The sequence below is a fragment of the Botrytis sinoallii genome, assembly GCF_014898435.1.
Source record: "Botrytis sinoallii strain Bc 23 chromosome Unknown BSIN_007, whole genome shotgun sequence".
Taxonomy (NCBI): Eukaryota; Fungi; Ascomycota; class Leotiomycetes; order Helotiales; family Sclerotiniaceae; genus Botrytis; species Botrytis sinoallii.
The window spans coordinates 2,086,683-2,114,197 of record NW_024066034.1 but is presented as its reverse complement, the minus strand read 5'-3'; the positions used below and the strand labels follow the sequence as shown (position 1 = coordinate 2,114,197).

The window sequence follows — 27,515 nt, the reverse complement described above, 5'->3', positions numbered from 1 at the left end:
ATTCGGAAATTTCGTATTCAAGCGATCTATTAGTTTCTTCCAGCTTAATATAATATACAGATGCCAACTAAAAATATTGATATCAAACCTAGGGGTCCTCCGATACAAAAGCGCCAAATTCCGAGGAGTCTCCAGACCGGCCAGGCAGGTACAAAGCAGTTATTGCAAAAGCGATATTTTAATGGGTAGGAGCTATGTAGTATTACAGGGCAAACGGCTAGATAGGGTTCTAATAACTTTGCCTTAATCTGGTAAGGCTATATTGATTCGGGTAATAGATTCAGATTGAGGATTAAGATGTAGCTCAAAGAGTTACAATATAGGATCTTCTGAGTTGAAGATATACGGAATTCTCACAGCGAGCTAGCCCGATCAGGCCCTAGCTCGCTTACGCTCCAATGCGAGCACTCCTTTCGGTCCTCTCCGATAAGATCAGCATATCACGTGAGCTCCCACCGTGACACATACAGAGATTCGAGCAAATTGCCATAAGATTACAGAATTGGAAGAGGATATGATTATTGAATATATACTTGATATAAATTCAAGAGGATTTCTATTCAATATCAAGAATATAGAAGATATAGCGAATTATATTTTTGAATCGAGGGATTCGAAACGTATTGAAAAATTCTAAGCATATCGATTTGTATAATATTAAATCGAATTAAAGATGTGTTTAGTTGTATTTATGATTTCCAAAAAGCTTTCTATGAAGATCCTAAGCTTATAAAGATTGGTTTCGAGTGATTTGCGAATATAAAAGCAAAATACAGTATTTTGGATAACGATTTCTATAATTTTGATGAAATAGGCTTTATGATAGGGATATATCTGTAGCAATAGTTATTATTAGTATTAAAAGATACAGTAGAAGTAAATCAATACAGTTAGGCAATCGAGAATGAGTTATAGCAATAATATATAGAAATGAAGAGAATAAAATTATTCCCTTATTTCTAGTAGTTCAGGAACAAGTTCTCTTTCTAATTGATATACCAAACCGATCTTCCTGTGGATTAGACTATTAAACCTATATCTAATGAATAACAAACAATGAAATAGATTTAGAATGATTGAAATACTTGATACGTATATTAAGAATCGAAGAAAGGGCAGATATCGAATGTTGATATTAGATAGGCATGAAAGCTATAGAGCAAGAGCTTTTCAGATATATTGCAAAGAGCATAATATTATATACTTGAATCTATTTACTGTATTCAAGTCATTTAACTCATTACTTGATATAAACTGTTTTAGGAATCTGAAAACATTTATATAATGGTGCAAATTGATAAGTTTATTAAGATATATATCAATTATATTTCGAAGGTTGAATTCTTTATAGCTTTTAAAGTTATATATAAATAATCAATTATTTTTAAAATATAAAATCAGAATTCAGAAAAGTAGTTTAATACTCTTTGATTCTAATATTGTGCTTTCGAAATTGGATATCGAATTCATATACCTACCCCCCCCCTCTTTCAATCTAGATTAATAAATCTCTCAAATTCTTTATAATCCAACTAAAACTCTTTCTCAATCAACTTTAATAAAATCTTGAATAACTCGATATCAATCAAGCTTTTCTATATCTATATTCGAAATTGTATTAAACTTTAGTTAAAGGTATAAAGAGATTAGCTTATAAGAATATACTTTTGAGTATAAAGATTCATATATTTTGAAAGGCAAATTGTGACACTTTGCCTTAGAAGAAACTGCGAGAGCAGGGTACAATTTATCCTTAGAATCTACAACTACAGAATCGGGAGCAAAGCACTCATAGAGCACTCCTATATACTAGCTATATATATATGATCGTGCATGTGCACAAGTGTGTACATGAGCGATCGCAGTTGCGATTGGATGCGATTTGTAACATTACCCCCCTTTTCGAAAAAGCTTGTCCTTAAGCTTTATAATTATCTAATCCGTAGATGCATTGGCAATCTCAATAAAGCATTGTTGTTTATATTATAGTATAGTGTGGTAAACGGGTATATACGCAAATTTTGCTTTTTTCGCAACGGAAAGGTGTATGGGAAATGGAGAAAACTATTCTATAGCCTAACAATAGCACAAAGCCTTCGAAGCATATAAATCGCCCAAATTTCCTTTTCTCTTTCAAATCTTTTTTAGTTATTTATTTTCTTTATATCTTTTAATCAATAATCAATATACCTTTTATACTATTAAGAAAACGTAGCAGTAAAAGCAAGTTATTGTCAATACAGCTAAAACAATAAGAGGATACGCATGCGGTGGTGAGTTGTTTATTTTTCTTTTGTATTTGTTTTGCTAATATATTTCTTTATAGTTTATGGCGAAGAGAGTGTTTGCCTCTTCTATTGTGCAAGGCAAGCGTCCTGTTGAGAAAGAGGAGGAGTCGAGCTGTAGCGGGAGTGGTAGTGATCTTGTTGGTGAGAAGGAGGATGATGAGGAAGATAGATTGGATAATAAGATATATATAAATGAGGCTTTCTTTTGATATTTCCGGCTTGTGGTTGGCTTATCTAATAAGTATGATTATAGATATTGAAAGCAATGTATTTGAAGGTGGGATCAATCTTCGATATACTTATTGGATGTATTCGTTCTATTATCTTTCAAGACAGAATTTGGAGGAAAAAATATAATTCCTTGATCAATTATGTTGACAATTATGAAAAGAAATTTGCTAATAAATTGATTACAGTGGTATATTATTTTTGTGATTTCGAAAATGATGGTAAGATAGTTGAAAAAGATATTCTAAAGGTTTTATATCAAAATCAATTTGATCGTAAATTCGATATACCCCGTCACAGAAGTGTTGACTTTGTTGATATTGATGAATAGGGATTTCCAAGTAAGAGGTTATCAAAAAGATAGTATTATAATAGGAACAATATATTCAGGAAAATAATTAGATTTGTATTGACTATGTATATAGTTGTGTTTTCGGTAAGGGAAATAATATCTGCTATCGACTTTCTGGATAATCGTCTAGTTAATCTCACTATCTGTTTTATCTGGCTGGTAAACATAAGTATAAGCGTTTATCTAATGGGGATATATATAAGATGTTTCTCTAATATCAATCAGTTGTTATTGAATACAGTAATATGATAGAGGTAAGTTACAACTTTGCTAGTTTTTAATAAAATTAATTTTTGAAATAACTTGATATACAAAAGGAGCTAAAGAGTTGTGTTTCGAAAGAAATACTTCCTTTTATTCTTATTCGAGAAACTATGGAGTGTTATATAACGGAGATTGCAGTGCGGGGAGACGAATTGGAATCGCAGTACTAGTTCGTTGTAATTCAGATAGAAGCAGAGCTTTCGGTAGCTTGTAAGCAATTGGATACGATTAAGTATCAGCTCAATCTTGTTATTGTGCATATTGTGACTAAGGGTTGTTTTGTCTTTCAGTTTGTAATTGTCCTGTATGTACTTGTTGTTATTATTAACTAAAAACTCGGCTAGTATTTCAGTTTAAATCATTTAGTTTTTGTTATTATACCTTGCCTAATTGTAATCATTAATGATTGTAGGGACTTTTTTTCTAATTTAGTTTAAATTTGCTAAATAGAGGAAAAGACTTTCTTTATTGATATTTCATCTTTGTTCAATTGCTTTTAGCCTTTTGTGTAATTAGAATTTTCTTTATTATAATAATAAATTAAAGAAGTTCTTTTTATTTTTTTCATTTATATATTAATTGTTATCTATAAAATCATAATTATTCTTTTCATTCTTGTAAAGACAAATCCACTCCGATAAATATATAGAGAGTTCTAGCAGAATAGGATTTTGTAAATAAAAGTTATAGAAATAGTACAGAGCAGTTTTTAAGTTAAAGGCAGGGTATTAGATAAGATCGTTATTAGCGTTCAGTTATAATACTTTGTACTTAAGCTGTTGGCGTACTTTTTTTATAGCTAAAATACGCTTTACTTTTCATTCAATATTACCAGTAATATTTATTAAAGGCGGTAGTTTGAGGATTTGTCCGGGAAGTGGATCATCTGCTGTTTTGTAAAGCTTGTTAGATGGAAATACGGGATAGATTTTTATAATAAACGATAAGTCCAATCAAAAGGAATCTCCAGCCCGACTAATAATCTTGAATTTCCCTTAAATAGGGTAATTCAATTTTTTGAATAATTGTTGTATTGGAAAGTCCCTTATATTAAACTATATATAATCTCCCATATCAAAGTCAATTGAACAGTAATACAAGTTAGCCAATCGAAATATCTTTTCTTGCATATACAAGATATTTTCTTTTATTTGATCGAATGCTAATTTATTATATTTAATATACTCTTTAGTATCGATTATATTCAAATCGTTGATAAACATAATGGAATCGGATTTCCAATTCCAAAGATTGTAGAGTAAGTAGCTATATAAGATCTCGTATAAAGTTTAATCATTTAGTGATTTATAAAAAAGTGTAAATTGAGTGTAGTTTATTATTAATAAGAATTCAGATTAATCATTTTGATAATAGTTTATAAAGGGTTACAAGCATTATTAGAGATATTGATTATAAATCTCAATTTAACCATTAATTTACAGATAATAAACGGTAAATAACTTAACTTATATTTTTAAGATATTATTAAATTCTTACTAGAATTTGGATATGAATTGAGAACTACGATTAGAGATTATAGTCTTTGGGGTACTATAATATCTGTATATATGGTATAGGTACAAGCAGGCCTGATCTCTTGAATCGATTGATTTATAACAGGATATCGAAATAGCTTATTTGGTCAATTGGTCGATAATAACGAATACATTATTGTAACCATATTTATTCTTATTAAAACTGTAATAGTCCATAGTGATATATTGCTATGCTTATATAGAGATCAGGAATGGATGGAGGAGACTGGGAGTGTAATCTCTTGATACAAAGCTGTGCTTGTATTTGTAGCAATTCCATATATATTGGTTGATTATATTGTTTATGTTCTTTTAATAATATTGATTAGTCAAAAAAATATAGATCTTTTTAATATTAGGGTGTACAATGAAGACTGAATTATAAACTTCGCGAATCAAATAGGTTCGCAGATTTTCAATATCTGGTATATAAAATCGATTGTTATAAAGCAAGAGTCTTTTCTCAAATGTGAAATGCTTGTGTGATTTGGTAGTTTGAATACACAGAGCTTTTAAACTCGAATGGGATCTATTTGCTTTAATGATGTGATTTATGATATCAAAAAGCGGTGTGATTGTATATATATCGATATTTGCAATTATATCCAGATCTTGCTATAAAGATTCATATATAATCTTTATATTCACCTGATTATCTTTTATAAACTGTTGAAGACGATTCTTTTTTTAGTATTATTCTATTAATCTAACTTGTTAATATAATGTATAAGCACATCTACAAATGGATTATTCTTTTTAGTATGGTATATGATAATGAAGTTATAATCAATGAGTAATTTTGCTTAACATATTTATTAAGTATTCAGCTATTTAGTTAATATAAAGTACTCAAGTGCTTTATAATTGATATACACTTTGATTTGATATAGGAATCTAGCAAGTTCGGCTTTCCAATAGCCTAGGGATTTGATGATCGCAAGCATTTCTTTATTATAAACTTTATAATTCAGTTTGATAACGATTATCGTTTTTGAAAAGTAGATAATTGATAATCATTTATTACTATACTTCTGAGATAATACACTAATAACTATATTATTAGATGTATTGATTTTCAATATACAGAATAGTGTATAATTGTAATACTATAGGAAAGAAGCAAAGATAAGTCTATCTTTGAATATATTAAATACAATTTGATAGATTTTGTTGAAATGGAATTTGATATTTGCTTTTGTAAATTCATAAAGAGATTTTGCTATTATATTATAATCCTTAATGAATCAGCAATAAAAGTTATAAAAACCTAAGAACAATTGGATATCCTTTATAGTAATAGAATAAGTCCAAATAATAATTACTTTAATCTTTTTTGGATTAACTTGTACACTGTTTATAGAGATAATAAAATCTAAATACTTTGTACATTTAATATTGAATTTGTATTTCTTGAGGTTTGCCTGAAGACTAGCAGATTCAAGTTGTTCGAGGATACACTTAACATATTCTTTATATTCATCTTCATTTTCAGAATATATAAGAATATTATTGAGGTAAATAATATAGAAGTTATTTAAATAGTCAAATAGAATATTATTTATATATTATTAGTAAATCGCAGGGCCATTTATCAATTCAAAAGGTAAAACTTTACATTTATAGGAACTATATCAAATACAAAAAGTAATATATTCTTTGGAAGCTGGATTCATATGGATACAATGAAATGCTTATCGAATATCTAATTTGATATATATCTTTACACCAATGAGTCATGCGAGTATCTCATCAATAAGAGATAGAGGGTACCTGTCTTTGTATATTAAAGAATTGAGTAATCGGAAGTCTATATAGAATCTTAAGCTTTTATTCAGCTTTTTTACAAAAAGAATTAGTATTATAAACAATGCTTGATTGGATTTTATAAATCCTTTAATAAGGTTTTCTATAATATATTCTTTAATAACCTTAAACTATTCGAGTAATATTTTATACAGGAAATTATATTTGAGAACTTTTTCACTTTCTCCTTTAAATATAATCTTGTAATTGTATGATCGGAAAAAAGATAGGATATCGGATTTGCACTTGAAGAATGCTCAATGATATTATTGGTAAGCTTTGGGGATTGGAGGCTTTATTTCGATATCTGTAATAATACAATTGAGAATAGTGATAGTTTCTAGTTTAAAATTGTTTAAGGCAGTAATTGCAGTTGAGATTCAATAATTATTGTTTTAACTAGATTTGTAAATCGAAATGATATTGTCAATCTCTGTATATATAACTATAAAGATCTCATAATCCTTATTTCTCTTATAAATAAGTTGAAATTGAATCGACTTGAATATATAAATGTTAAACATGTTGGAGATATAAAGCGGGAGGGATTTGTAAATAGACTGAATAGAGATTTGACCGAGAATAGGTTTCTTTTTTAGATTGATTAGAATCTGAGCTTCGATTGTATTTAAGATTACTATATTAATCTCTTAGGGAAGGGTAATAAGTATTTCAGATACAATCAGTACTATAATCGATTATTTATTGTCAAGTCGGTGGTACATCTCTTCCAATCGGGCATTCCGATTATCAGTATCTTTTTATCTCAAGTGACTGATTCTGGGTTATTGAAGATTGTTTTTGATTAAAAATATATTTTTTGATAAGGAAACAGTAGGAGAATACTTGGAAGGCTATTCAAGACATCGGTTAAAACAATCGACTTTAACTCGGATCTCTGTCAACCATTTACAATCTAGGATTACATTATATAAACCCAAATCGGTAATAAGAAATAGCAAATAAGATTGTTATTGAGTATTAATTGTGAAATTAAAAAAATGTGAAATAAATAATAGCTTTACTTTATATACTATTGTAGCTTTTGATTTTAATCAATAGTTTGAGTAGTATAAAACAGGGTTTGAATATAAGGAATAATAATAAAAAGAATATCTTGTTGATAAAAGTAAAGCTATTCGCTCCGGAATCTATAAGAGATTAAGTATTGTATAAATATCCATTTTTCAAAAGTATATATAATAGATTTATGGAATCACCTCCCATTAGTTTTATCAAATCAAGGAATCTTATATCCCAAATCACGTTTAGAAGGGAACTTCTATCTAAACATATTAATTTAAACATTGATTTTCGGTAATATAAGCAGACTCAACAGTTTCTGTTTGCACTTTTTGATTTACATTCTTTTTAATATTTTCTTTTATATTATAAAACTTTTCATCTTCTCTAATCTCTTAAATCTTAACTATAATATTTACATTACCTATATATAATATAAAACTACAATTCACTTCTAATATAGAAATAATAATACTATAATTGAAATTGTTTTCTGAAAATGGAATATTATTTGGCTTGAAGGTTTTTATATAGCTAGTAGAAATGTAAGGAGGATATTGGGTATGAAATTGAATAAATAGGTTCGAATTATCCAATAAGTAGAGAGTGCTTTTAGGGATAGTCAATAAACTAGTATTACTAAACAGCTTTCTAAGAGGTATCTCTTTAATCATTTTGTAATAATTGTATTCTCAAAGCATAACTTCGAGTTTATTGATCTTAATAAGTTTAATAGCTAGATCCTTAACAGTATAGTATTCATTAATATAAAGACCAATAGCTCATTAAAGGAAATCAGATATTTTTCTTTTCAGATTACAAAGAAGAGTTATCGAATTGATGATTTCTGTCTATATAATTAATAATCTAAATCTGCAATATTATATTAAAAAGTTTCCTTGTTGGGTATTATTAAGCATAACCCAGTGTTTATACTCAGTTTATATATAATCGGCTTCAGCCAGGTTCTTGTAAATAACTACAAGCTGATCAATCAATTGCTATCCTGTTAAGTAAGGTACTTGAGTATACAACAAGAACATGTATTCTTGTACCTCTCCTTCTATCTAATTTATTATATAAGATCGCCATTGCACTTTCGAGATAAACGAATTTTCATAAAGTTCGAGTTGCTTGGTGATCAATAACTATCAAAAGCTTGCTTTCAGCTCTATACTATCTTTGAGTTTAAATAAAAGATTGATAGGCTTCAAAATATACAAATACTCTATTGTAATAGTAAATAAATGAGAATAGAGTATTCAGTAAATTTGTAGATTACTTGATAAGGCAATCGGATTTGAGAGAGGTCTGCTATCGATATTCAAAAGGGATTGTCACAAAAACTGACTTCGCAAGTAGAGGTTTTTCTTGTTTTTCCTTTTCCCGATAATAGAAGATGCTCTTTTAATAAAATCAATTAAAATATTAGAAATCCGAACTTTGCGATTTATAAAGGAATCTATATAATATTACTATTGGTATCTTGGAGATTGAGATAGGTAAGTAATATTAAGACTATACTATAGCAATTCGTTTTTGAGTTTTACAATTTTGTTTTACAAATTCTCAAAATCTCTAAAGATTGGTACTTATTCTTTTTATGATAAAAGAATATATATCAATATATTATTCTTGAAAGTTAATACCTCAATCGAAAAGTCGTTTTCAGACTATTTACTCTTTCCATGTTTATTAGTATTTATATTAGAATTGTAAGAATTATAACTATCACTTCGTTGAGATTGACTATTGTCGACTGGGGATGCTTAGCTGGTAAGAAGGAGAGAGTAATGGAGTTTCTTTGAGGTAAATGGGTTGGATATAATAGCGATACTTGTAACTCTATATATTAGGGGTTTATTATCTTCTATCAAATAGATTTACTTGGAATCAGTCCTCTTCCTATAAATAATATCGAATATCCTCGATATACCTAAAAAGATATTATAGTTATAAGATATTATTTGATTGGTCATCAGATAGCCATACGATTATATAGTGAGTTATAAATAATATAACACTTTGCTTTAAAAGAATTGCGAGAGTAGGGTACAATTTATCCTTAGAATCTATAACTACAGAATCAAGAGCAAAGCGCTCGTAGAGCGCTCCTATATACTAGCTATATACACATGATTGTGCACATGTGTAAGCGCGCACGTGAGCGATTGCAGCTGTGATTGGGTGCGATCCGTGACACAAATAAGATATTAAGTAAATGTCGATATATAAAAAAAATCCAATTGTGTTAAGGAGGAGTATTTATTAAATAAAAGGCTTTTGATATATTATTTTAGTAAAAGGTTGATATTCAGATTTAATATAATGAGTGTTAAAAAAAGAGAAATTCTAATAGGGAAGTACTTTTTATTTGGTATTGTAATAAATACAGAAAGATAGATTATAATATAAGAATCTATCAAAATAATATAATAAATTCTAGATTATTAGATTCTTAATAGTTTTAATCAATTGATTTAATTATTGTTGAATAATATAGGTTTGAAGGTGTAAATTGAGGTGAAAGTGGTCCACTCGGTGATATGGCCCACTCGGTGATAAACCACGTTAGCCGAAATGATAGGCCGGGATTGACCAGCCTCTGGAAGGAATTTTTATTTATATTTTGTGTTTTCGAAATAGAGAATGTCTGAATCTTTGTTTGGTTGTTTCAGGCCTTGACACCTTATCTGAAATGGATTTATGATTCAGGGACATTGAGAGCCGTCAAATGCCGCCAGTTTTTTTCGGCCACGTAGAGCCTCCCTGTCTCAGATCATGGAAATGATTGGCTTCCATTTTACCAACAGACACAACTGCCGCAAAAGGCTCAAATTTGCATACCTAATGAAAGCAATGTCGATCGTCTCGTAGATCCCAACAAAACTTGCTTTTTCGATGATGTAGGTATATATGCTCTTGACGATAAAAGATGATGGTCTCTTCAGCTTGCGAAGATGACCGAACTTAGCAGTCGTGCCAAAAAAATTCGATTGAAGATGAAGAAACTCGTTCAAAGAGCCAAGGATCATATACGCTCTGGTTCATCCTCTTCTCAGACTTCTCCTTCGGATTCTACACGCCCCGTTAATAATATTCATCAATCTCGCCCCTCGACTATCCCTCAGCCCACTGTCCGTGATATTCTCCGTTATCGTTATCACTTTGGTGTCAATCTTGGTTCAATTTTTGTTCTCGAACCATGGCTCTTCCCTAAATTTGTGGGAGGTGCATCTTCGGAGCTCGATGCTGTAACTTCTTCTGTTAAGAGTAATGGTGTGGAAGCTACCCGGCAAAAATGGGAGGGACATTGGAAAAACGCAGTTACCGATCAGGCTTTCGGATGGTTGGCCAAATCGGCAAAAGGAACCAGTATCCGATTACCAGTCGGGTATTTTACACTCGGACCAGAATTCTGTGTCGGGACACCCTTTGAGAGTGCCAAAGACGTCTATCAAAATTCCTGGACGATAGTCAAAGAATTCATCACTCGGGCTCGTGCTCTTGGAGTGGGGGTCCTCGTAGATCTCCACGCTCTGCCTGGAGGTGCAAATACAGATATGCATTCGGGATCTAGTACAGGAAAAGCAGAACTTTGGAGTTCTAAGAAGAATCTTGAGCTTGCGAAAAGGGCGCTTTTGTTCATCGCAAAAGAATGTAAGGAGTTGGATGGGGTAATCGGTATTCAGCTCTGTAACGAAGCATGCTGGGATGCCGGAAAGAAAGGAATGTATGATTTCTACACCTCCGTCATTCAATCTATTTCCGAGATCGACTCCGAAGTGCCCATCTACATAAGCGATGCATGGGATCTTTCTTCTGCATTGAAATGGACCAAAGAACGAGACTGGAAATCTGGAAAGGTTCCCAGCAATCCCGTCGTCATTGACACACACAAATACTACACATTTGCAGAGAAGCATCGCTCACAAAGCGCCCAAGAGCTAATCCATCGAATCCCTACCGAACTAGGCGAACTGCCTAATTGTAGCCCAAGCGCCACACATCTCTCATCTGGCGGAGAAACACAAATTGTGATTGGCGAATACAGTTGCGTTCTTGACGAGAAAAGCTGGGCAAAATCTCCACCTGCTATGAAGGAAGAATTAACTCGGGAATTCGGACGGCATCAATGCAACAAATGGACGGAGGGGTGTAGTGCGGGAAGTTATTTCTGGACATGGAAAATGGAGTGGATGGATGGAGGTGGTTGGGGGTTTGTGGAACAGGTTAAGAAGGGGAATATAATTGCTCCGGCTTATATGAGCTGGTCTGTGGAAGAAGCCAAAGAGAAATTGACGAAGGCAGAAATGCAGAAGGATGAGATTATGCAGAAGATGGTGAAGGACCATATAGATTATTGGACGCATGAAGATCCTGGAAAGGAGTTTCGGCATGACTTGTATGAAAAGGGGTGGAGGGTCGGGTGGGAGGACGCAGCGACATTTTTTGAATGGAGGGGAGAAAAGGGCGGAGCAGATAGACTTGGATCTTTGGAAATTTGGATCAAAAAGCGGCTGATAGAGTCTGGAGAGCGAGGAGAGTTCTTGTGGGAGTTGGAACAAGGGCTTAGATGGGGTGTCAGAGAGTTCGAGAATTGTGTTGAGATGGCTTGAGCTTCAAGTGGGAAGCAGAAAGATTGCTAAGCTGAAGCTTATAGGGAATTGGGACTTAGGTATGCTGCGTGTCTTCACAAAAAAAACTTTTAGACCACCGGTATAATATTTCCTTTAGAATTCCATTTTGCTTGATCTCGCCAATCGCCAACTTATGTTCCCAATTTTCTTGGGGGGCGCCCCAAATTAGCCATGGTATCTTAGACAACGATTTGAACCTTCTATTGATCGCAGTATTAATTCTCAGCTCTTACGGTCACAATGACTTTGCGCGACGACTTCGCACTTTGATGTTTGCATCCATGTTTGCCAAAAATGTACCTTCAATTGCCACCCCTTTGGGCGACTGTCTAATTTCCGATGCCCATTCAATATCATACTCGTAGATCAGCCGACCAAAAACGAGCTTCACAAGACGAACTGCGAAGAACCTTCCTGGACATGATTGTTTTCCATATCCCCACCTAGAAACCGAGAGTGAGATGTTAATCCATACATGGTATCGGATTTCGAAGGAAGTTACAAACTTACGAAAGAAACTTTTCGTCTACTGCAGAAGCATGAATCCTTCCTTTGCTCCGTGACGAGAACTCCGGCCCAGCAAATCTGAAGCCGTCGAAAGTAGATGCATCTTTATAATTATCGGGATCCATGTTAGTGGAGAGGGTCGGGAATGTTATCCGACTAAACGGCTTTAAGGTAAAGCCATCCGGAAACGTAAGTGTTTCCATTGCCGTGCGTTGTCCTGAGAAACAGGCTGCAGGGTTGTGTCTGAGTGTCTCCCTAATGAAACTATCCAAAAGTCTCAGGGAACTCAGCATCTTCTTGTCATTCCATCCTTCGTGTTGCTGAAGAGACAGGTCAATCTCGTTCCGCAGAGGTTCTAGATGTTCAGGATACATTAAAATCTTCCAGATAAGATTATAAACCAGACTTATAGATGTCCCTGTACCAGCGAAACTCAAATGAATAATACACTTTGCGTGTTGTCTGGCGTCATTTTCTCGGTGTGATGTTATCGTTTGATCCACTGCAAATTGTATGACATCTATGGGTTTATCCATCACTTGTGCTGTACGCTGTTCCATTCTTTTCTGGATAGCAGGAACGATATACTCTGTGACTCTCCGAAGATCCCAGCGGAACTTCACAGAGGCTAGCCAGTAAAAGGGCTTTCGGAACGGACCAAGTGGTAGAAAGTTCCACAGCACACCGCTAATAAATACAGTCATGGTATATTTCTGGCACACCTTATTATATTCTGTATCTCTGCAGAATTCCTTTCCTACAAGTACCCTGCTAGAGATGTGGTGCACTAGATTTGTACAGAGACTATAAGTATTAAAAGTTTGGTAATCTCTTGAGAAGTTAGCAAGAAGTCGACGTTCTTGAACACATTCAACAAGGTCAACACGAACCATGCAATTCCCCTAGCTGATCCTTAAACTTATATTCTGCTTCGTCTGCCAGAAGCGCAATTATGGGGCCTGAGAAGTCAACGATTGACCAAACATGGAGTCTCATCCAAGATACTTACCACTTTTAAGATTCATATATCTTGCGACTAAATCGATTTCCATATCATTGGCAATTGCAGTATCGCCCACAGTAGCCTCCATCTGCATATTCTAAGTTTCAAAAATTAGCTTCTCGTATGTTTCGTTCCGAGAGCATAGAAAGCACTTACGTCATTGAGATGCTGAGCGAAATTTAAAGCATGACGATCGAATTTCTTCAGTGAAGGTAAATATTTCGGGGGCATAATCATAGCATTAACTCCAAACAGTTTTACAACAAATGGAAGCCCATGTTTATTGAACTTTAGCAAGGGTCAGCTTCCAGCTCGCCTGGCATTTTCCCATACGGAAACTTTACCTTCTTGTATCCCTCAGCTTCATAATCCTGAAGTCGCAAAAAAGCAGTCGGTTCCCAGTCAATCAAAGATTTCAGAAATCCCCTTGTAATTTTTGGAACATTGGGGTATGTGGGGTGACCATTTCCTACCCGGACCGCAATAAAGGCGACGATGGCAACACAGATGACAAAAGAGAGCCATGGATTAATTTGCATCATGGCCGACAGAGACTGAGTAGTTTGAAAGATTGCTATGAATTACTGAAGATAAAATGAGCCACATTCAAAATTCCTGTCAGACAGTCAATTAGTTTAGTACCCCTCGGCGTTTAATTCGAATTGAAACTCCGAAACATCTACGAACGCCGGAAACGATTTGGGTGGTGGGATTCCATTTGCCATGGAGAAATCATTATCGGATGATGGAACTCAAATTCATTGTGCCCATCTATTACAAATCATCCATGTAAGACTGAAAGTGATCCTTCTCGTGGAGTTGCAATTCAGTACATCCAGAGACGAAGCTCGCCTCATATATTTCTCGTTCAACTTCCCGTACCCTATCGTCGAACATTGTTCGAAAAATGTACCAAATGATCATGCAAGTAGATCCCGGATGTTATGGAGACCGCAAGTCCTTCTGCAACCTGGTCTCTCAACATGCCAATCTTCATCCTGACAGTATTGCCATATCTTATAACGGCGACACTTTATCATATGATGAACTGGAGACGCAATCTACACGAGTTGCGACCCTTCTCTACGACAGAGGCGTTCGACCCAGAGACAAGGTGCCAATTCTTACATCGAGGTGCTCACTAATGGTGGTGTGTCTTTTAGCGATCTCCAAAATCGGCGCTTGCTACATTCCTATGGACATCACCTGGAGCTCTGAGAGGATTCGTATAGTTCTTAGTACTATCAACGCGGATATAATGATAAGCACAGAGTCTGAGACGGGGACAATACTGAATGATAATATGGTTCTGAAGAGTGAGATTGAAGCAGTCCTAGGCCAAAGGAATGGAGAAAGTCAATTGTTTCACCACGTGGGTTATGAGAATCTCGAGGACCCCGCGTACATCATTTTTACCTCTGGGACGACAGGAGCGCCAAAAGGGGTAGTGATCTCTAACGCAAGCCTCTTGAACTATGTGCAGCAAGGTGGTGTGTCCAAGCCTTTCAATATGAACGTAAAGTCAGGGGATAAGGTGGTGTCATTATTTTCAATTGGATTTGACGGTATGTTGTGCCACCAATCAATTGAGTCTATACATGCAGCGCTAACATGTTGGAGCATGCACTGGAGTTCTTTTTAGCACTCTATGCAATGGTGGTCAGCTGGTACTTTCTAGTCAAACTCGATTTATAGACGACCTGAAGACATGTGATATACTGCCCATTACACCATCAGTCTTAGCGACAATCCAGTATCCAGAAAGTTTCACCAACATCAAGTCTATCTTTCTAGGAGGAGAATCACCTAATCATACTCTAATAAAGAAATGGTGGAGACCAGATCGGAAGATCTTTAATGCCTATGGCCCAACCGAGACAACAATCTCATCTAGCATCTTTGAGGTCTTACAGGATCAGCCAATACTATTGGGAAGCCCCATGGAAGAAAGCATGATTCTGCTTCTCGATAAGAATCTCGATGAAAGCGCTGAGGGTGAAATCTGCATCAGCGGCCCAGGACTCGCGATTGGCTACTTCAAGGACGAGGACATGACAGAACAAAAATTCATCAATTGGAAAGGAACAAGAATATACCGTACCGGCGACTTTGGCCGTCGAAATGCTGGAGATGGAATTGTTTTTCTAGGACGACAAGATAGCCTGGTCAAGAATCGAGGATTTCTGATAAATCTGGAGACTGAAGTGGTACCTGCACTGCGGGCATTTGAAGGTGTTACCGCAGCTATTGCCTTATTACATGAAGGGCGATTGGTGGCTTTTATTGCGCCTAAAATTGAGCCATTCCTGGTGCGCAATTGGTTAGCACGACATTACGATACGTTCCTTGTCCCTGACATCCTTCACTCCTTATATTCTCTTCCTCTATCACACAATGGAAAAGTAGATATACCATACCTAAGAAGCCAGTTGCAACATGTCCCAGAACCCCAAAAGATAGATAACAAAAGAGGAACAACAACGCAAATATTGATATCAGGAGTCGCGCTGGCCCTTGGTATTCCTGAGAGTAAAATATGTCCTAAAAGTTCTTTCTGGGACCTGGGAGGCAATTCTCTGTCTGCAATGAAGCTTTTATCATACTTACACAAACACAACTTGACTCTATCTGTTGTGGATTTATTCTCCTCACAAAGCCTCCGCCTCACGGCCTCGTTGGCCCAAGCTATTGACACTGATACCAGTCAAATCATTACACGGCAAGATGAAAGCAAAATTGGCAGTTCTTCACATCAATTAGTTGAATTTCCAATGACGGTAGTTCAATCAAGCATGATCAAAGCATGTCTTCGTGAGCCACTTGCTAATTATCTTCTTATTTCTATATCATGCGATGACTGCGAAATCTTAGAAGCTGGTCGCTTGAAGAGAGCATGGGACATAATAATGAAGCGGCACCTTATATTTTCAGCTACCTTCAATCTTCTCAAAGGCACACAAGCGACCTCTGAAGTAAGCGAGATTGACTGGAGCGAGATTTCGAGCCATAGCAAAGATATTGAATCTACTGTCCGTAACGTAATGGATGAGCTGTTGTCTCTACCTAAGACTCCGTGCACCGGGCAGACCTTTAGACCTGTCGATGCATTTCGAGTTATTCGAGATCACAAACAAAGTTTCAATTTGTTGTGGCTTGTACATCATAGCCAGATAGATGGCTGGTATATGAGTATATTGATGGAAGATCTGAAAGCAATACTCGATGGAAAGGCACTCTCCTGCCCAGGAAAATTCTCCGAGTTCGTTCATGAGCGAAGTCAATACGTTGAGAAAATGCGTCAAGGATCAGCGGACTTTTGGAAAACCATTTTCCATGGTCACTCCCCTTCCTGCCGTCTAAAACGGCCAAATCCTGATATGACTAGACCGGAAGATAAAATGATTTCGTTTCCCGATAAGGTCCTGAAACTCAGGCTCTCTTTTGTAAACCTCGAAGCAAGTTCTCGAAGACTGAAAGTGCCAGTTCCTGTTATCATTTATGCGTGTTTATCGTTACTTCTTCGAAATTATTTGGCTGATGACAAGGTGAATTTTGGAGTCGTTATATCAGGACGCAGCTTAGCCGTGCCTCTTATTCACAAAACAATCGGTCCACTCATCAATACATGCCCCTTTCCCGTGGATTTAGGTGGTTCAATGAACAAGATGGATTTGCTTAATCATGTGCAGGAAAGATTGCTGAAAATCATAGACCAACAATGGTCTGCGGCAGATTATCTTGAATCCATTCCAGGTGATAACTCCTGGCTGTTGAATCCGATTGTAGCCATAGAATACGATTTACCCGAGATCCCCTGTCCGATCAATTCTGGAACATGGAAGTTCCAGTATAAATCCTTTATGGAATCTGGGTTGACCATCTCGATTGGAAAAGATCAAGGTGAAATGTTCACACGATTTCAGTATAGCACCAAAGAATACGAACCGGCAATGATAGAACGGTTGCAACGGCATTTTCATAATATAATCCATGGCATTATCGACCAGTCGACAGATACTTTATTGCAAGTCCGCGACAAAATGATGAATCAAGCAGAAGTTGATAGCTTGGTGTATCCACCACAGATCGGACCTCATTTGGATGATACGAAAACCCTAAAAGACACATTCGAGCAGGCAGCAGATCAGTGGCTAGAATTCTCCGCACTTGAGTCGCATGATGGGTCACTCACCTATTTGGAATTGGAAAACAGGGCTAATCATGTTGCAGCATATCTTGCTAAATTCGTCAGACCGAATGATGTTGTGGCAACTTTGAGTGATGGGTCTTTGTCATGGATTGTAACTGTCTTATCTATCATGAAAGCCGGCGGTATTTACGCACCTGTTGACTCCAAGCTTCCGGCAAAGCGAAGAGAAAAAATTATTCGACAGGCAAAGGCAATGATATATATAATCCCTTACGAAGACTAGGGCGAAAGCCTGCGAATCGCTGGAACCCGCACATTGTTTTTGAGAAGTGTTATCAAAGAGCCACTTCTTGATACTACAAGATTGAAAACAAAAAACAAGCCTAGTGATGCTGCTTATTTGATCTTCACCTCCGGTTCGACTGGCCATCCTAAGGGAGTCAAAGCAAGCCATGGACCGATCTTATCTTATCTTGCATCCCCGGAGTCGAGGCTGCATTCTAAACCTGGGAGAAGAAATGCTCAAATGCTATCGGTTGGATTCGATATCAGCATCGCTGAGATATTCGGCACACTCTGCTATGGCGCCACCCTAGTTTTGAAAAATCCGGCCCATCCATTCTCACATCTCACCACAGTTGATGCTGCTATGGCAACACCATCATTGCTTTCCAGCCTTGTAAGTGAGGAACTCAATAATCTTGATACTATATTTCTTGCCGGAGAGGCAGTTACCCAAAGGCTTGTAGATCGGTGGGCTGTAAATGGCCGTAAATTGTACAATGGTTATGGGCCTTGTGAGTGCACGATCGTCGTTCTCATTGCTACTCTTCGAAGAAATCAAGAGCCAACAGTCGGCAAACCTGTTCCAGGAACTGCTTGCTATATACTGGATGCTCAGAGACGACTAGTACCGATAGGGCTACCAGGAGAGATTTGTATCAGCGGACTGTCGGTTTCGCAGGGATACCTTGACAATGAGGAGGAAACCCGACTTCGGTTTGTTCGCGATCCATTCTGTCCTGAACAGATGATGTACTGTACCGGAGACATTGGGGTATGAACAGAATCAGAAGAGGTACGGTATTTGGGCAGAGAAGACAATCAAGTCAAAGTTCGGGGATTCCGTATCGAGCTTGAAGAGGTTGAGCAAGCAATTATGTCAGTTTCCGGATTGGTAACAAATGCAGCAGCAGTAGTCCAGAATGATAGCATTTATGCATTTGCTACTCCTGCGACTGTGGATGTTGGTTCCATACAACGTGAGCTGCAAAACATTCTACCGTATTACTCTCTACCTACTAGAATATTTGCGATGGACCGCTTACCACTTAGTCCGAATCTAAAAATCAACAGAAAAGTTCTCCGGGACCTGATTGTATCGAATGGACACCAATTAAGTGGAGAAAGGGCTAGCACTATAATGGAAAAGTTGATCGAGAGGATTTGGAAAGAAATTCTCAATCTGAGCGATTTCGTTGAGATTGGGGCAGATGACGATTTTTCAATGCTTGGCGGCAATTCTTTAATGCAAATCAAAGCATTACAGAAGCTGTCAGATATATTGGCCTGCAATATACCATTACAGCTTCTGATCTGTAACACGACACTCTCAAGTCTGGCTGCGACGCTTGAGCAGTATTGCACACATGATCGGAGGCGCGCATTTCGTGCCTTTGATGGGAAGCTTTTAGCTCCACATAGAGCTGTCTCTTATTTGGAACAGGAGATACACAGCCTCCAGGCCAATTTACCATCTTCTTCGAGCTTCAATATAGTGTGCAAACTTGCGCTGCGGGGAATCTGGACCTCACGCTTCTCGCTAAAGCTGTAAATACTCTCATCTCCACTAATTACATGTTGAGAACTCGATATCAAACTATCAATGGCAATTTACAACAATTTGTTTCCGAGGATATACTCCCAACCAAGATTTTGAAGTCGGCCAATGAATTGTCCATTGAAAACTTAATCAATGCGCCTTTCGGCTTGTCTAACGATCAACTCATTCGATCAGTCGTAGCGGAGGAATGCGATCAGACCATTCTGATAATCGTATCACATCATATTATCGCAGACAAAAGATCTATAAATATCATGTTGACCCAGATATCTCGGGATTACATCGATATGAAATACCGACAGCCTCGATCAGATCTGGGCAAGTCAGATCCATCGTATAACTCTTGGATCAGCTGGTTCTCCCAAAGCCCTCCGATGCTGTCAAATAGCCAAACGAAACAATTCTGGGAGGAATTTCTACAACCACTCCCGCAGCTATTTCCACGTTGGCAATTTTCATCTGGTATCGCCACTGGGGCGTCGCAGTATCTGGACATGAGTGAGAGGCATTCGCCGCATAACGTATCCGGCAATTATCTCGCCGCATGTGCAGTTGCCATTCCAAAGCTGTTTTGTGTAGATAACGTCGTTCTCGGTATCCCATACAGCAATCGAATGGAAGCAGAGACGCATAATATCTTGGGGACCTTCCTAGATCGCGTTCCAATTAAGATCGATTGCAGCAGCACAAACATTCATAATATTAGGAGCTTCGTTGACTCTGTCCATACTAGTTATAAATCTGCGTTAGCTCATGTTGTGCCTTACTGCGAACTTGTCTCTCTAATGGATGCAGAGAACTTATTCGATGTCATGGTCATATTTCACAAGAAGGAAGATTCGCATGAAAGCAATCTTGTCATACCTGAGATCGAAGCTTCCAATGTGATTAAAAAGTCAGATGGAGTACAGTTTCCTTTGATGATAGAGTTCTTCGAAGAGAGTATGAGAATGGTGTGTTTGATAAGTTATGCCATAGATATGGTCACTTCCGCAGAGATCACTGCTCTTTCTGGTATTTTGCTAGAGACGTTGGAATCTTTGGTTGGAAGGGAAATTTCCTGAATCATAGTTGATACACACATATTGTATAACGTATATGGAATGAATGGCTATTGAGTATCTTTATGGATTCTCATACGTTCGAGGGAGAATAAGCCGATGGTGAAGGATGTCTGTAGACTCGGGAGTTGCAAAGACCGGCTATCGCTCTACAGAAAAACTTGGCTATATCGGACTGGGATATACCAGAATCTTGGATATTCTGGAATAATTTTTTGATTTGATTACTTTTTATATAGGAATATCGGATTTTTAAATATTTGAGATAGGTGACTGTGAGGAACTTCGGAAGTCCCGATTTCCCAAGGCTTGGACTCCTGTCCCAAATACAAGAAGAGTTTTGCTGAAATGACGATGCCAATCAAGCGATAGATTTGAGCTGCACTTCTCTAACTCGGCGATGAGGTCAACACTTGCTTGATTGTTCAAAGGATCGCGGGTTGACCCAGCACATAAACCAATAGGCTCTATTGAATAACGAACAGAAGGTAAGTCTGAAGAGGGCGACCAACGCCAGCTCAACTCGACCGAAGTGAAGTCATCTTTCATGAAGCTCCTCCAGCCTTCGCTTCAGCCTAGTAACTTGGGGTGCATTCCGAGCGATGGCGCTATATAACTTGCAAAAACTTCACGATGGCAGGTATTCATACGGGGGGTGTACCCTGCCATTTGTAGCATTGAGGAAAGCATAGCGCCGATGTCTTCATCCCAAAGTGAAGAGCTCGTATCCTCATATCCAATAGACGAGCTCTCTTTGCTTGAGTCGACGAGGTTCTTTGCTTTAGCCTGGTAGGCTTGCTGATCCTGCAATGCAATCAATAATCTATTCAATCATATTGTACTTCAAGATCTACTTACTAGTAATCTTGCAACATATTTCGAAAGTAGCCTGCGAACAGACTTGTATAACGGGAGTGCCATCGACAATGAACAAATGTAAAGTAAACGCAGTTCATACAGCTTCCTCGATGTTTGCAAAGGCTGGTACTGCAAATTGCGGGTGATTGTCAATGCGAGAGATGGTCGAGGTCGGAAGACGCTTATCTTGACTCAGCGAAGTAGATACCGGAAATAGTACTTTGGATTGTGTTAGCTAGCCTGGCACTGATTTTTCTGGCTATTTCCTCATCGGCGACTGAATGCCATATATTAGCCGAAACAAACACGCTTACTCGTCCGAATTAGAACTTTCATCGATGGATTCACCCCCCCCCCCCCCCCCCCCCCCAAAAAAAAAATTCAACGCTTGAATCTGTCATTTTGCACACCATTATGTTACCATCTCAAAGGTGTCAGACAAGAAACCAAACCCTGATTCCGCATTTATTAGATCGGCATATGAGAAATGATCCTTTTTTGATCGATCTTGGGACTACAGGAAATTATCTGATCAGAGATCGTATTTTGAATTGCGAGAAATCAGAACAGGGATCAGAGAATGTGTAAGTGCCATTCATATAACCACTTCGAATTGAGTTGTACATGCTATGATGCTGAATAGATAGGACCTTTCATACGATCAAGGTATAGGAGGCAATTTAGAAGCTCGAAAAGCTATTGCTGGGCTTATCAACACAACTGAGGTATTTAACCCTAGGAGCTCAGTACAAGATTCCCAAATTGTACTTGCCCCAGGAGCCAGCGGCGCACTGAGTGCCCTGATAGAACAATTATGCAATCCGGGGGATGCAGTAATGATTTCCACACCATACTGGTCCGGGCTTGATCTTGCTATATCTGTACACAAAGATGCTGTTGCCCTACCTGTGCATATTCCTCTGGAGAAATTGTTCACAGTCGAGAGTATTGCATTCTATGAGCAAGCCATGGATGAAAGTTTAGTTCCCGTCAAAGCCATGCTTATCTGTAACCCGCATAATCCATTGGGATGTTGTTATCCCAAGGAAGTATTGCAAGCATTGCTAGCCATGTGTGATCGCCGTGGCTTGCATTACATCTCCGATGAAGTGTATGGGCTATCAGTCCATAATAATCATGCATTACTCCAGAAGAAAAAGGACTTTATCTCGGCTTTGTCAATAGACTACAATGAAAGTTCTGTCCACGTTCTCTATAGTCTTAGCAAGGACTTTGGCTGCAGTGGAATACGTCTCGTGAGTTTATTATCCCCTTGTTAATTCCCCAAAGCATACCACGAATCCCAAATATGGAGACATAGGGTGCAATTATTAGTCAAAACAATGTGGCTGTTCGTCTTGGTGCTGCTCTCACAGTTCACGGCCAGGTTTCTTCTGCCGCTAGTCTCTTCGCAACTAGAAGCATTCTGCGACCGGACAACGTAGACTTTGTGGTGGTTCATAACGGTGCAATCTTGCAAAAAGCATATTTGAGGGTGAAGAACTTTCTTTTGGCTAATGGGATCGCATTCATTCCTGCCACAGCAGGCATGTTTGTATTCGCGCAGCTTTGTCCAAATGCCGATGCTCAAACAGAGAACGAATTCCAAAAAAGATTAAAAGTAGTTGGTCTCTCGCTCAGTGCAGGGACAAGCTACCACTATACAGAGCCAGGCTGGTTTTGGGAATCGCAGAGATTGTGGTTTCTGTCAATATGTGTGTGGTCTCTATGGCATTAAAACCAGTATTGCATGCATGATCTTGCGTAATCTCATATTTTAAGGTTTCTTCACTCCCGGTGAGCTTAGATTACTCTACTCTAGTTTTACGCACAAACCAGCAATCGTTATCAAGCACGTGCCAATTTACCTAAATCTTAACCTTGAGTCTTATTACTCATCTCACCAAACCCACCACGTTTTGTCAACTCGCAATTTCAGTGGTCAGCATAATCCGAGCAACATCAATAAAAGCCTCATAACCAATCGAATGAAGCACGCGACATTTATATCGTCCTTGAGGGGCGTGAAATTCGCAATTGATCTTCGATAAAGTTGCGCAAAGATATGAGATTGTTTCCGATATCATTTCTAGCTGCCGGAAGTGCTAGTCTTTGAAATCATTCGAAGATATAATGTAGGTCGTGTTACAGCAAGATCAAATCCCTTTGGTTCTTCTCTCCTTCGTTCATTATTCTCCAATTCTCTTGATTTCTCCAAAGTTGAGTGAGATTATCTTATGTTTCCTAACATTTGACCACCCTCAAGCTCTTTACATAGCGCCTCTTTCTCAAGAGTTCACATTTTGCCATATTTCAGTCATTTCTTATCCATATCTTGAAATTATTTACCTCAATTTGAGTCAAAAGGGTCAATTTTATCATAGTACGCGGTAGGACCTTCTATATTGAGCACAAGACCAAGTCAAGTTACCTAAATACCTCATTTTATAATGTCTCGCCCAACTCATCCTCCAACCCCGGCTTCATCAACAGAAATTAAGGGAAAAGATGGTTCGAATTATTCTTCGCTACAGATGTCATTTGAACTTCCTCCTCCTGCTGTAGCAGGAGTGGAATCTCGACCAACCAGTCCCTCTACCCAAGCATCATCTGCCTCCTCATATCAACCTGCTTCCCCAATCTCTCCAGCCATTCCCGCAAGTGAAGCTGTCAAGCTTCGTCGAAGAACGGTTGCACAAACCACTGCGAAAGATTCCTTCGCACTACCGCCTCCGCCTACACGATCCCGAAAGATTATACAAATGAAACCTCGAGGGCAAAGTGATGAGATAATGAATACATCCGCAGAGAATACGAAGTCCGGTGGGAAACCTACCTCAAATACGCCCAAGAAGAAGCAACCCTCCTCAACGAGTGTGGCTGGACGAAAGATTGCAAGGAAAACTGCACATAGCTTGATTGAGCGGAGGAGGAGGTCTAAAATGAATGAGGAATTTGGTGTATTGAAAGACATGATACCAGCTTGCACAGGAGAAATGCACAAGTTAGCAATTCTACAAGTGAGTCATAAAATACATATCCTATCAATTTTCACATGCTAATATCTGAAAGGCATCTATCGATTATGTGAGATATCTCGAAGATTGTGTTTCCAAGCTGAAGGCCGAGAATGCTCGGGGCAACTTCTCTGCAAGCACTGGAGAATTTACGTTACCGCCATCAGCACATCGTGGGAGCTATGATCCATCGCGACATGAATATTCCACACGTGAATCAGAAGAAGATATTGAAATGGCTGGTTCCGAAAATCCATCTACCAATTACACCACACCTACACCCCCATCCCAACAAACATCGCCCGCCATGCTCCCACAAGATTCTCGTCAAAGACAGGATTCATATTCCTCGTACTCAACAGACTCTCGTCATTATAGCATCAGTACCTCATCAACCACATCTCCCGCTTTAGGCGCTTCAGTCTATGATTATGCTCGAAGCATTGCGTCGGTAGGATCGGCACTCACGAGTCCTGCTCTCATACCGCAAAGAGATCAAAGAGATATAGATGAGGAAGCAAGTGCGGCGTTATTGATGCTGAATTCAGATCGTAGAGGTACGAGCTTTAGTGGGGTTCGAGGAATGAGTGTTAAGGATCTACTGAGCTCTTGAGCAACACGGGATGGGGTCGAAAAATCATATCCAGCGTTTCTTTATCACAGGGGAGTTTTGGAAATGGAAGACATTAGGTTAATTTTCTTCAAGACGATTGGTTGGCTGTTTGAAATTTATATTTTTGGTTGGAGCTTCTTTTGAAAAAGAATTAGGAATCATTAGCATGTTTGCAGATTGCTATGGAATTGAGATTCCTGTCAACTTTGGATATAGTCAACGAAGGGATGACACAGTAATAAAGCTTTGAAGCTGATCGGCTATGAATTGCAAACGATGTGATCGCAAGATACCTTTGAAAAGACATGGTTTGTTTACCCAGTGGCTTTTCACTTGAGGATGAGAGGTTGATCAGGAGAATGCAAGTGTTGAATCTCTGATCACAATGTGGATGGATACTCAACCATGCTTATCTGAACTGTATGGAATAATAAAATGAGAAGCTTGTCCCAAAAGTTTTCGTCTGAAGTCCTAAGGTTACACAGTTTAAGCATCCGTCTTTAACTCAAGTGTTAAATTTAAATTTAAGACTGGCTACTCATCTCAGATCGAAATTGAGACCGAAAGAGGTTCAGCTTCAACTTCGGCATTTGAATACATCCATTCAGCTGGAGGTTTGACTGGAGATTCATGTAATATGATATATATACAGTGAAAGAAATGAAAAGTGTTAATCTAGCAGTGGGTGAGTGAGTTATGATGAAGGAGGGAGCGAAAAATAGAATTCTGAATGGGTGGGACTTATTGTGATGGGGTGGGTGGGGTAGGATGAGAATATGAATAGAGAATACGAGCAATTTGGTTTAGAGTTTTGAAAGGGTGTTGTATCTGGAAAGTTGAGAGGGTGGAGGGCACAGGGGAGGGGGAATGGGGGATGGAGGGATCGAGAAGAGATGGATGTGGGAATGGGAATGGGGATGAAGATGATTGTGAATTGAATGGTGATATATATAGGTATGGATATGGATGGGTATATCTACTTTGTACGATATTTCATAGTAGTCTCTTTGTATTCGGAAATGCATTCTCGGAATAGATGATCAATTAGCAGGATGAGATAGATATAGAGATGTATATCCAAAGGGTGTTTGGATTCGGATATTTCTTTTATGCTTCGTTGTTAAAATTGTGCTTTGTGTTAAGGAAGTTTGTACACATGAAAGTCATCACACCTAGGTAGTTTTATCAGATCCCCAGTCACCGATTTACTATTTGATGATTAACTAACTTATAAGTTGTATCATACACTAATACTATAATATCTGACTTATCTGAGAGGGTATTTAATTGTCAAGTTTCAATTGAGATATTGAAATGTATTCTCAGAAGATTCCACTTTAAATGTTCTATTCCATTGGAACAATGGAAAGCTTCTGAGGTGAAATTGGTTTACAATGTCCTATTCAATTAGAAATAATGAGAACAGGTTGATATTTGATTTGGATTCAGACAATCGTGAAAAGGTATGATATATATTTAGGGAAATAAAGAGGAAAATGTATTTCACAGTATATGCAAAGGCTTACTTAGCCTATGATCCTATCACTTTCCACTCTTTCACGGTATGTATATAATTGGAATGGTTTATTCTACTTACTTCTGGAGGAGGTTTGGTGATTGACGGGGTGAAGAAGATGTTGGTGGTCGAGTGTCTTGAAACCTCCGCCTGGGGGAGCGAGAGGAAGATCATTGGAAGGTTCAGGTTCAACAACGAAGTGTGAATTGGGAGCAACTACAGTCTTCGGTCTTGGAGGTAAATTGAGCCTGGGTTTGAGTAACATACCAACGGCGGGGAGAACACGATCAACATTGATAATACTGTCGGGTTCTCCGCACGGGGGAGCGAGAGGAATTTGAGTCATCCTTGATACGAGAGAGGTTCTGAGGCATTGAACGTTTTATGATGATGGTAGGATGATAAGGTATGGCCAATAATAAAGATAGAATGGAGTATACATTGAAAGAGAAACAAAGAATATGCTGGAGGGGGAAAGGAGAATGTATTGGAAGAGGAGTATGTGCTGGAGGGAGAAAGGAGTATGTGTTAGAGGTAGAATGAAGAATATGCTTGAAGGATAAAGGAGTATGTGCTAGATGTAGAATGAAGAATATGCTAGAATAAGGGAGAAAGGAGTATATTCTGGAAGAGGAATAGATAATATGCTGTAGTGGGAATGGTATATGGATTGGAGTGAGAGAGAATGGAGAATATACTAGGGTGGGAAAGTTGTATGTAGCAGAGTCGAAAATATATACAAGAGACAAATCAATACACTAATCTAATATCTTAACAAGAAATGAAAGGTCTATAAGCCAGTATGTGTATTAAA

General features: G+C 37.7%; 7 protein-coding genes across 7 annotated transcripts; 5 read left to right on the top strand and 2 right to left on the bottom strand.

Annotated features, from left to right (window-relative positions):
• Positions 1-10,453: 10,453 nt before the first annotated feature.
• On the top strand, positions 10,454-12,112 carry EAF02_004977 (uncharacterized protein; the record flags this gene model as incomplete). The annotated part of the gene is made up of 1 exon (XM_038901025.1): positions 10,454-12,112. The coding sequence occupies one exon, from the start codon at positions 10,454-10,456 to the stop codon at positions 12,110-12,112; it is 1,659 nt and encodes a 552-aa protein (XP_038759537.1).
• A 256-nt stretch (positions 12,113-12,368) lies between these two features.
• Positions 12,369-14,182, bottom strand: EAF02_004976 (uncharacterized protein; the record flags this gene model as incomplete). The annotated part of the gene is made up of 6 exons (XM_038901024.1): positions 12,369-12,576; positions 12,644-13,469; positions 13,531-13,599; positions 13,650-13,740; positions 13,800-13,931; positions 13,988-14,182. The coding sequence occupies 6 exons, from the start codon at positions 14,180-14,182 to the stop codon at positions 12,369-12,371; spliced, it is 1,521 nt and encodes a 506-aa protein (XP_038759536.1).
• A 368-nt stretch (positions 14,183-14,550) lies between these two features.
• Positions 14,551-18,856, top strand: EAF02_004975 (uncharacterized protein; the record flags this gene model as incomplete). The annotated part of the gene is made up of 3 exons (XM_038901023.1): positions 14,551-15,208; positions 15,264-17,944; positions 18,077-18,856. The coding sequence occupies 3 exons, from the start codon at positions 14,551-14,553 to the stop codon at positions 18,854-18,856; spliced, it is 4,119 nt and encodes a 1,372-aa protein (XP_038759535.1).
• A 96-nt stretch (positions 18,857-18,952) lies between these two features.
• On the top strand, positions 18,953-20,700 carry EAF02_004974 (uncharacterized protein; the record flags this gene model as incomplete). Its single annotated transcript, XM_038901022.1, has 2 exons — positions 18,953-19,463; positions 19,520-20,700. 2 exons carry the CDS (start codon positions 18,953-18,955, stop codon positions 20,698-20,700), a joined length of 1,692 nt encoding a protein of 563 aa, XP_038759534.1.
• Positions 20,701-21,267: 567 nt separating this feature from the next.
• Positions 21,268-21,618, bottom strand: EAF02_004973 (uncharacterized protein; the record flags this gene model as incomplete). The annotated part of the gene is made up of 2 exons (XM_038901021.1): positions 21,268-21,501; positions 21,556-21,618. 2 exons carry the CDS (start codon positions 21,616-21,618, stop codon positions 21,268-21,270), a joined length of 297 nt encoding a protein of 98 aa, XP_038759533.1.
• Positions 21,619-21,969: 351 nt separating this feature from the next.
• Positions 21,970-23,293, top strand: EAF02_004972 (uncharacterized protein; the record flags this gene model as incomplete). The annotated part of the gene is made up of 3 exons (XM_038901020.1): positions 21,970-22,137; positions 22,203-22,811; positions 22,877-23,293. 3 exons carry the CDS (start codon positions 21,970-21,972, stop codon positions 23,291-23,293), a joined length of 1,194 nt encoding a protein of 397 aa, XP_038759532.1.
• A 307-nt stretch (positions 23,294-23,600) lies between these two features.
• EAF02_004971 (uncharacterized protein) lies at positions 23,601-25,830 on the top strand. The gene is made up of 2 exons (XM_038901019.1): positions 23,601-24,575; positions 24,628-25,830. Exons 1-2 carry the CDS (start codon positions 24,006-24,008, stop codon positions 25,183-25,185), a joined length of 1,128 nt encoding a protein of 375 aa, XP_038759531.1. The 5' UTR covers positions 23,601-24,005; the 3' UTR covers positions 25,186-25,830.
• The last annotated feature ends 1,685 nt before the right edge of the window (positions 25,831-27,515 follow it).

Excerpts from the sequence above, each read along its gene's own strand:
- EAF02_004971 (XM_038901019.1), top strand. The coding sequence starts at position 24,006 with ATGTCTCGCCCAACTCATCCTCCAACCCCGGCTTCATCAACAGAAATT. Across the intron at positions 24,576-24,627 it reads ACAAGTTAGCAATTCTACAA|GCATCTATCGATTATGTGAG; the intron begins GTGAGTCATAAA and ends AATATCTGAAAG.